The 9,870-nt window shown below is 39.2% G+C and overlaps 1 protein-coding gene across 14 annotated transcripts in view; it reads left to right on the plus strand.

Annotated features, from left to right (window-relative positions):
- PTPN13 (protein tyrosine phosphatase non-receptor type 13) overlaps positions 1-9,870 on the plus strand; it is a 204,622-nt gene that overhangs the window by 182,516 nt on the left and 12,236 nt on the right. For all 14 annotated transcript variants that reach the window (XM_069093304.1, XM_069093313.1, XM_069093268.1 and 11 more), the window contains 5 exons: positions 2,017-2,142; positions 2,682-2,770; positions 4,196-4,251; positions 6,975-7,078; positions 9,424-9,572. In XM_069093304.1, coding sequence (XP_068949405.1) covers positions 2,017-2,142; positions 2,682-2,770; positions 4,196-4,251; positions 6,975-7,078; positions 9,424-9,572 — 524 coding nt within the window. The remainder of the gene's footprint in view (positions 1-2,016; positions 2,143-2,681; positions 2,771-4,195; positions 4,252-6,974; positions 7,079-9,423; positions 9,573-9,870) is intronic.

Genomic DNA, 9,870 nt, shown 5'->3' on the forward strand with positions numbered 1-9,870 from the left:
AAGAAAGAAAGAAAGAAAAAGAAAGGAAGGAAGGAAGAAAGAAAGAAAAAGAAAGGAAGGAAGGAAGAAAGGAGATAAAGAGAGAAGGCACATTCACAGAGTGATATAGAAAAATTACTTAATGCCTCATTTATTATGTTTATTATTGATTATTTAATTAGAGTGGGTGGGGTTGGAACTGTAATTAGACATTGGCTGGCCTCAGCAAATTTGCTGCACTGCTTTTGGCAGTGTATAGTCTCAGATACTGAGTAGCTCTCTGGAGATTTGTGGAGGTTGAGGCCTTATATTTTTCCAGTGCTTTCCTCAATGCCTTGTACTAAAGAGCCTCAGGAGAGCCCCTATGGGACAGTTCATAAACAAATGGGAAATCATTATTCTATGCTTCCAAATACATAAGATGATGGTACTAGAAGTCCAGATAAAAATGACCTCTGGGTAATTTGGAACTCCCAAAATTTTTCCAAAAGATCTCTCAGTAAAACTTAAAAGGAAAATAAACTCAACCCTGAATAGTTGTGGGACTCCCCAAAGGGATTAAGCACTTGGGGTCAATTGGTCAAAATTCCCAGAGCAGCAGGAAAATGTTATCATATGATCCTGAGGTCCATGATGACTTCATTTGAGCTGTCTGGACTTGTGTCCAGCCATCAGAAAGAAAAAATATATGACCCAAATATAACTAAATAGTAATATGATCTTGAACAAATGAGTTTAATAGTACAATAGATTATCAGTAATTGAATACTTAAGCAAAAGTTATCTTAAAGAAAATAACTGACTTTAAGGAAATATCCCAGAAGACAAACTAATCACAGTTTAAAAGAGGAGGAAAAAATGCACATTTCTGCAAGCTAGTATATCCAAGAACAAGAATCTTGGATACAGAATCCAGGATCCTGCATCATGGATGCATTGGATCCTTTCAAATGCAAAAAGTCCCCAAATCATCCCACACGAAGCCCCCAACTCTCACTTGGATTAACTGACTGAGTCCTCAAACAGTAGACAAGTTTCTGTTGCTATTGCTAATGAGCCCCCAACAGCATGATTCTCATTATCAATCAGCAGTTGAACTCCATTAATTTTTAGAAAAGGAATTTACTAAGATGGTATAATAAGAACAGTTGTTTCAAGACCTGCCCATCCCCTAAAAAAAGCCCAAGGCACAGCCTTGCATAAATACACAGAGTCAGGGCAAGCATCAACTTGAACTTAAAATACAATAGCACTGTCACACATGTGTAGAAAACATAACTCCTATTTAGTGGAAGTCATTTTCATAGTCTTCATGAAGTTTCACTTAGATCTGCTAGGTTCCAACCCTTGGTGCTTTTGGAGAATTCACAGCCAGTATTCTCTCTACCATGAAGGGTCTCACTTCCAGATGCTGTTTCCTCCATGGAGTGGATATTTATTCTATTTTCCTGTATGTCTGTGTTTTACATCAGCTTATCCTTAATATGTCTCTGCTTCTGGCTAGCTGTGATGTCTCCTACTGGCTTAGTCTCTCTAATGACATGGTCCAGAGGGAGAGGGTGGGTGAGACAGAGAAAGAAACTGTCTCCTCCACCTGAGGGAGATTACCTCTCAGAGGCTTGACTTTGTCTCTGGGGTTTATCATGTCACCATTAACTCCAAACGGGCTTTCTGTTTTATTTAATGCCAGAGGCTCGGAGGTGTATCTGATCATTTCAGCTATTTTTATCTGCCTCTCACCCAGTGCCCCAAAGTCCTATGATTTTTTCAAATTCATTAAGGGCTCATTGTGATGAGGTTTGAGAAAAATTCCTTAAAACCTAGTTTAAACTGTAGATTAATTGATAAATTGGGATGGAGGTAAAACCACACCCCTACATTAAGACTGAAAATCACTGTAAAAAACTTTGAGCACTGTAGTTAGTTTCAAGGTATTAAATAACAAATATATAGGGAGATGGAGGGAATACAGTAGCTTTCATCTACATCTCTACTCAGTTTCTTACAGTAATGCTTCCTATGAATTTGTTTTTCAAGAAACTGAAGGGCAAGAAGATGCCAGTTATGATGACGATCCCCAGGAAGATGAAGTCATCCAGTCTTTGTTGGACGTTGTGGACGAAGAAGCCCAGAACCTGTTGAACTGCAATCACACCATAGCAGGTAACTATGTACCTCATGGACAAAGCCATTCTACACAAATGGGCACCATGACTGGTGCACAACTACCTTATTTCAAGAGAACAGATTCAAGTCAATTTGAGACCTCCTGAATTTTCCCTCCATCATTGAGCTATGGCTAGCAAAAGGTTTATTACCTTCTCCATCTTCTCCATCAAACCTAGGACAATATTTCTTAAGTCGAAGAATGTGTTGTTAATATCATTATTGTTCTTTTATTTAAAAAAAATAATATTTTGCCCAGATGTTATCCCCAGTCAAAACCACAGTTATTTCCGTTTAATTTCAGGAATCCTTCTTGCATTATACAGTTCCAGCTCTTGGATTGTAAAGGAAGATAATGATTCAATATATATTTTTTCATTTTATTTCATTATTATTTTTATTTCACAAAAGAACTTTAACATTCACTTGTGTATTTTTGGTGTGGAGGGATCCTTTTGCTATGTGAATGAAACTATTTCTCTGCCTCTATGGTTCAACTGGCTAACTTTTGGTATTCCAATATGTCTCCCCTACAGGTATGCTGGAGACCTTTAGGAATTTGACAGAAGAAAAAGCAGAAGACACAGATTGTGATGGTTCCTCCCTCCCTGAAGATTTTCCAGAAGTAAGAGGTTTTGCAAAAATACATCATTTGCCAATGATGTATACTCATTACCTTAGAGAATTAACTGCCTAGATCAAAATTAGACCAATTAGTAGAAATCATCTCATGAATTAAAACTATCACTTTCACCTAATTTGGCTCCTGAAAAATGACATCTAAAATGATTAAAAATAAGTGATAGAAATTAAATTTTTTAAGCTAGGTGTTATATAAGAACTATCTAGGCAATTATTCACATGTCTTGTTATTAGCCTAAAATTATGGTAGAAGAAAGAAGTTTACACAGAATTTAAAATGAACTAAATCTGAAAAGACATGTGATCCAGGAAATTTCTCTTTTTTTTTTTTTACAAAGGGATAAAAGAATTGGGGTTCCTTTACCTCAGATGAATGGGGTTTATTTACAGAATAGCCAAGTCACTAGCTGATTTTTTTTCAATGAACAACCCATGGTATTTGAAGCTTTGACCCAACTATCTATTTTACCCCTCTACTATAAAAGCCTATCACTAAATGAACATCCAAATCATACCATTTTCATCATGTAAGTAAGAAAATTAAATTACTTTCCCATTGGCTAGAATATCAAAAGCATTGCATCTTCTTGGCAGAAAATGACATAGAAATGCAGATTTCCTTATTCTCCTCTTTCCCAGCTATCCTTTCTTTTCCACAAGATTCCAGCTTTTCAGGCACCATAATCAGCTAAATTGTCAGATGACTGACCAGCATTCACTTTTATTTCCTCTGTCTAACTCTCACTGTAACAGTAAAGGTGCCAAGTAATCTTTTTAGGAGATGTAGACTGACTTAGGAGCTGGGAAAATAAGAAAGTATATGTGTTTGTGCAATGATCTATTCACTGAATTCTATGTTAAAAGGCAGAAAGATAGAGTAGGTTGGAGTCTGGGCAAGTCACTTACCCTCTTTGGGGTCTATCTAAGTATCTCTCCTTTAAGTTGCAGACAAAGTATGACCTGCAATGGTAGAGTAAATTTTCTCATCTGGAAGTTCCTGATACTAATGAAATCACAACTCTAATATATATATAGTCATATATGGAGTTATAATCCATTGAGGGGCAATGTGCAAGTTGGTTTTAAAGTATCCTGAGTTTACTCAGGTTGCCTTTGCCATTCTCAATTCCTTCCCATACATCATAAATTTAAGGCTCTTCTCTATCTTCCCTTATATGAGAATATAGAGCCATGGTTGAGGAGGGTTGGGGACCATGAGATGCTTTGGTGAGGCCACAAAGGATTGGTGGGTGGCCTCCCTAGGGAGTTTCCTGATCTTTGGATTATTACAACTAAGATCTATAGATAATGCAACAATCATGACTAAGGTTGAAGGACATTTTAAGTTTGAGTTTGGCTGATCTTTTGATGCAAATGTTATTTAATTTATATATTTTCTTCTTCTTAGTCCACAAAGGCAGATGCCAGTGAAGACTGTTGTGAAGAAAAAGTATTAAATGAAAGGTGAGAATCCTAAAGCAATTCTAAAATTTATCTGTGGTATGAGAGCACTCTGATTCCCTATTCAAAATGAGTTGGGTTTTTTGTTTGTTTGTTTGTTTAAATGTTGGTTTAAAATCACTTGTCCTTTTTCCTTTCAAAAACTAGATTCTGGTAGAGACTGATATTGATGTAACCTTAAGTTGTTAGAATTTGGTTGCATACTTTTGATTGCCATGAGAATAATTGTATTTAAATTTCAGTTAACATGAAATTGTACCTAGGGAAAAAAAGAAGCAGAGTTCATTACATTCTTTCTAGAAAGACAAATTTCTGACAAGAAAATTCCTTCCCAGGGGTTCACCCTAGTGATGTAGAAATATACCATATAAATATTTCTCACATCAGTATTTTAGCTGTATTTAACAGCTTGAAACAGTTAACCAGAAAGGAAATTCTGCCTTCCTTTTCCCCCTGTTTCTTACACATACTGGCTATGACCAGAAAGTTAAATCTTGAGTATTTAGATGGACATTGACACGTCCACGTCAGGTTCCAGCCTAGGGAAGTCACAGCAACACTTGAAGAAAGTATGGTACGGCAGGAAGAGAACTGACTCAGAAGTCAGAGGATCCTGGTTCACATCCAACCTCTGGCCTTTGCTCTCTTTATGACCTGGGGCAGGCCTCAGCTTCCTATCTGTAAAATAGGCAAATGGGCTTTTTTGCCTCTGAGGTCCCTTTTGCGCTAGCTCTCTGATGCCTGCCACAGGAGGATTTGAACTTTCAGTAAAACTTCAGGATACAACATTGAATCACATAGATTCAATTCAAATTTTAAAACCACAAAGGAAAAAAAAAGTAGGAAAAAAATGAGCACCACAACAATTATGGGTTGTATCTTGGTGTTTACTTCTCTTAAGAAATGCTCATTGATTAATTATTCTATAAATGTGTCTTGTCTTTGGTGTACTCTTTTAACTAAAAGGTCTAGAGAAAAGGGTCATTTTCTGGTTTTCACTGTGTATTTTGGACCACAAACCACATAACCAATATGTTCCCAATAATCTTGAGTCAGCTTGTCCCAATTGCAGACTATCACACTCCAGAGGAAATAATTAACCTTTTGAATGCTGGACTTCTAAGTGACAACCACAATATCACATTATCACATAAAGAACTCAGAGAAAATAATGTCCCACAAACTGGTTGCCATGAAAGAAATTCTAACAGGCCAATAGACACAGTTTGCATTTCTTGCACACTTGGCATTCACTTATGTCATCTGAGAACCTTTCTCGAATACATGCTTGTTGGAGCTCTGACCAATGCTTTTCTCCCAGTCATCTTTTCTAATCAAAAAACTTAAAGTATCTCATACATTTTTATGGAGAAGATAGTGAGTGATGGGGTGGCCAGGCTCCAGGAACTGTGATGGTTTCATATCAGGGTGGTGAGAAGTCTCCAGTTAAGTGGGGCATCCCCGAGGATCTGGTCTTGGCCTCAGGTTGGTTAGTGTTGTTTGTTTTTGGTACATATGTGTATATTTTAACATTTATCAGTGACTTGGATATAAAGGTATAGGGCATAGATGTCATGCTCATCACATTTGTAATTGACAGAAAGCATGGGGCAGGGGTAACACACTGGATGTCCATCAGAGTCCTAAAAAATCTTAACAGGGTAATGGGCTGGTAGGATGAAATCCAATAGGGATAAATGTAAAATATCAGAGTACAAGATATCAACTTCCCAAGTACATTTATAGGAGATGTGATTAAATAGTTGTGCTGAGAAAGATCTGAGGATTCTGGTGAACTCCGAGGTCAATAGAAGTCAGGAAGAAGCATGATGGAGCTGCCAAAAAAGCTGGTATGATCCTAAGCCATATTAAAAGAGCCACCCTTTCCAGTTCCACTATACTTGACCCTTCTCAGACCTCTTCTGGAGTGCTGTGTTCAGTTACGGGCACCACAGTTTTAAAAGGACATTGATTAACGGAAGAATTTCCAGGGGACATACTCTCTGAACAATAAAGGACCTAGAGTCTGTGTCAGGAAGATCTGTTGAAGGGACTAGAAAAGAGAAGTCTCCGGAGGACATGAGAGATATATTCGAGTATTTGAAATGCTATCATGTGAAGACTTGGGTCAAGAAGACAGAACCAGAAGCAATGGGTGGAAATCATCAAGAGGTCCATTTACTTAGATAGCTACGTGTCTAAAAGTGGAATGGGCATGAGGGGGTGAGGGCCACCTCCTTGGAGGCTTTCAAGTGGACAAGCACTCATTGGTGAAAATCCTTTGGTGTGTGCGTTGGACTAGATGGTCATTGATCCTTCTGACTCTCCAAGTTTGTGATTCTTTAATCCTTCCTGCTTCTTCTAAGCTTTGAATAAATACTTGGTTCCACTGTGCAAAGAGAGGGCAGGGGCCCGGGAGGGAAGGCAGGAGTTTGCATTTCAAGATTTACTTGTTGTGACCTTGTCTGAAAGAGAAAATGTAAAAACTGATGTACTTTCTCCCCCTAGAGAGGGAAGGACAGAAGGCAAGGGAAATCCAGAGAGGAGATTTCCTGGTGGCACATTGAATACTGTTTCATCCTCATGGCCCAAGGACTTTCATTAGTTTCAGAGGATTGTCAAGTAGCTTCCTACAAAATTATCAGAAGGGAAAAAAATAGCCTGAGTTTAAATTTTTTTTTAAGTGAAACTAAAAGAAATGTCACACATTTCTTTGCTTTTTATAGATTAACTCAAAAACTTGAAGGGAGGAAAGATGGTGGAGGCGAAATAATGTGGGGAAGTGACAAGCTGTCAAATGAAACAATAAACCAGGAAGATCCTACAAAAGGTAAGTTGTGGTTAACAGGTAGTTCACTAAACCTCGACATTGCAAAAATGTAGCCAGGGTCTTTCCATCTGTGTGTATGCGTGTGTTTGCATGTTTGCATACATACATGTGTTTGCATGTTAGCCGCTAGCTGAAAGCTCCCTCTCGTCCTCTCTTTTGTATCTTACATCACTCATGTGCTTTCTGCCACTATCTCACGTGATCTCATACCGTCCCATCTTCTCCAGTAGATTGCCCCTGCTTATATCCCCACTGTCCCACTTATCTTCAATCTCTCCCTACCTCCACACTGCTGCCTGAAAGCATGCCTCTATCTCCCCCGTCATCAAAAACCCTCCTGGTCCCCTGTTAGCTCTCACCCTGTAATCTTTCCTCCCTTTTGTGGCTAAACGCTCCAAGAAGGGCGTCTGTAATCAGTGCCTGCATCTCACTCTCATCTTAACCCTCTGCAGCCATCATTCAGCTGAAGCTACTCTCTCTAGAGTTACCAGTGTATTTGCCAGTTCCATAGCGTTTTCTGGATCCTCATCATTCTTAACCTCTCTGCAGCCTTTGACACTCTTGATCACCCTCCTCTCCCCTTCTCTCTAGGTTTTTGTGACATTGCTCTCTTGGTTTTTTCCGTCCTGTCAGACCACCCTTTCTCAGGGTCCTCCAGGTCACATCTGCTAATGAATGGGGTATCCCTCTAAGGCTCTTTCTCAGTCTCTTCTCTTTCAGCTCCTATGGATCCAACTGTTATCTCTTTGCGGATAATTCTCAAATCTCTTTGTCCAGACCTAACCTCTCTCCGGACCTCCAGCCTCACAGCTCCATCTGCCTTATAGAACATCCCAAACTGGGTGTCCCATAGACGTCTGAAGCTCATCATGCCCAAAACTGAATTCGTTTTCCCCCTGACTCTTTCCTCTTCTGAATGTCCTTTTCACCCTAGATGCTAACACCATCCTCCCACTCACTCAGACTGCAACTTAAGGGTCATCCTCGACGCCTCACTGTCTCACTGCTCTCTGCTGCCAAGGCCTGTCCATTCTACTTTTTTCACATCTTTTGCATACTTCCCCTTTTCTCTTCTTATCCTGCCTCCACAGGCCCTCATCACTTTACACCTGGAGTATTGCAGTAGCTTCTGGTGGGTCTGCCTGCCCCAACTCTCCCCACTCCAGCCCATGCTCTGTTCAGCTATGAAATTCACATTCCTTATGGACAGATCTGACCATGTTATCCCCCAACCAAGATTAAATATGAAGTCCTTTTTTGGTAGTTTAAAGCTCTTTATCACCTGGCCCTCTGCTACCTTTCCAATCTTCTGAAACTGTATTTCCCTCCTCCCCCACAATCTACTCAGAAATTCCATCTCCCTGGCCCCTTTCCTATGCCTTACACACAATATTCCTTCTCTCAACTCTGAGGATTTTCACTGGCTGTCCCCCATATTTAGAACTCTCTCTCCTTATCTTTGCCTTCCAGTTTCGCTGACTCCCTTCAAGCCCCAGTTAAAGTTCCACTTTCCCTAAGGAACATTTCCCACTCCTACTTAATCTTGGTGCTTTCCCTCCAACACTACTCTCACTTTGTCCTATATCTTATTTATACAGAGTTGTTTGCATATCATCTTCCCCACTGGACTGTGTGATCTCTTTAACATGCTTAATCAATGCTGCTTGAGTTAAGGATTACCTTATCCAATTCATTGGTCTTGTAAAAAAAATTTTAGTCACCCTCCAAATCCTTCCTGGCTGAACAGTTTATACAGTAAAATTATTGTAAGGGTGACAAAAATAGCTGTCCCAATAAGGAGAAAAAGGGGTTAAAACAGATTAATCTGTTCCTGCTAGATATCATCTCCTTTTTAAAATTTTTTTAAGCAATGAGCAGCCTTTTCTCCCTTCCATTAAAAAAAAAGCGAGAAAAACAAAACCACCGTTACAATTATGTATAGTAAAGCAAAGCAAATTCCCGTACTTGATATGTCCAACGGTAATATGTCTTAATAGCCTTATTAGGATGTGGGTAGCCAGTTTCACCATGAATCATCTGACATCATGATTGGTCGTTACGTTGATTGGAGTTCCTAAGTCTTGATAATGTTGTTACTGCACTAATTCTGGTTCTGCTCACTTCATTCTGCATCAATTCATACAAGTCTTCTCAGGTTTTTCTGAAACCATGCCCTTCATTCTTTCTTATAGCACAATAATATTCCTTCATATTCACATACCATAACTTGTTCAGCCATTTCCCAACTGATGGACACCTCATCAGTTTCCAGTCCTTTGTCCCCACAAACAGAGCTAACTATAAATATGTCTGTACATATGGGTCCCCTTCGTCTTTCTTTGTAGATCACCCCTTTTTAACAAATAAAGAGCTCTGTGCCCTCCCTGTCGTCAAAGTGCTTCCTTCAGGCAATTATGCTGGTAACAAGTTGAAATGTGTGATCCGAATGTTGCGTGGTCTACTAGAGCAAGGGATTCCTTCCAAAGAGCTGGAGGTGAGTTCCTTATGCTGCTTCTTATGAATGTAAAGATGATGTTTTGTTGCATGGAAAAGATACCTTAACACCAACCCTTATTTAATTTCCCATTACAAAGATCTCTTTGTCCTGTAGTGCCTTTTCTAATATGTCCTTATTGATCACCAGTTTTTCTACATAAATCCCCACAAGATTGATTCAAAGTTAGATCTCTATTACCTTGAATCTTGATGACTTTTCTTGGAGATACGATTTCATTGCTTTTTAACAGGAAGGAAGGAAGGAAGGAAGGAAGGAAGGAAGGAAGGAAGGAAGG

The sequence above is a fragment of the Petaurus breviceps genome, unplaced genomic scaffold, assembly GCF_028583685.1.
Source record: "Petaurus breviceps papuanus isolate PSGF00001 unplaced genomic scaffold, PetGlider_PUasm1.0 126, whole genome shotgun sequence".
Lineage (NCBI taxonomy): Eukaryota > Metazoa > Chordata > Mammalia > Diprotodontia > Petauridae > Petaurus > Petaurus breviceps.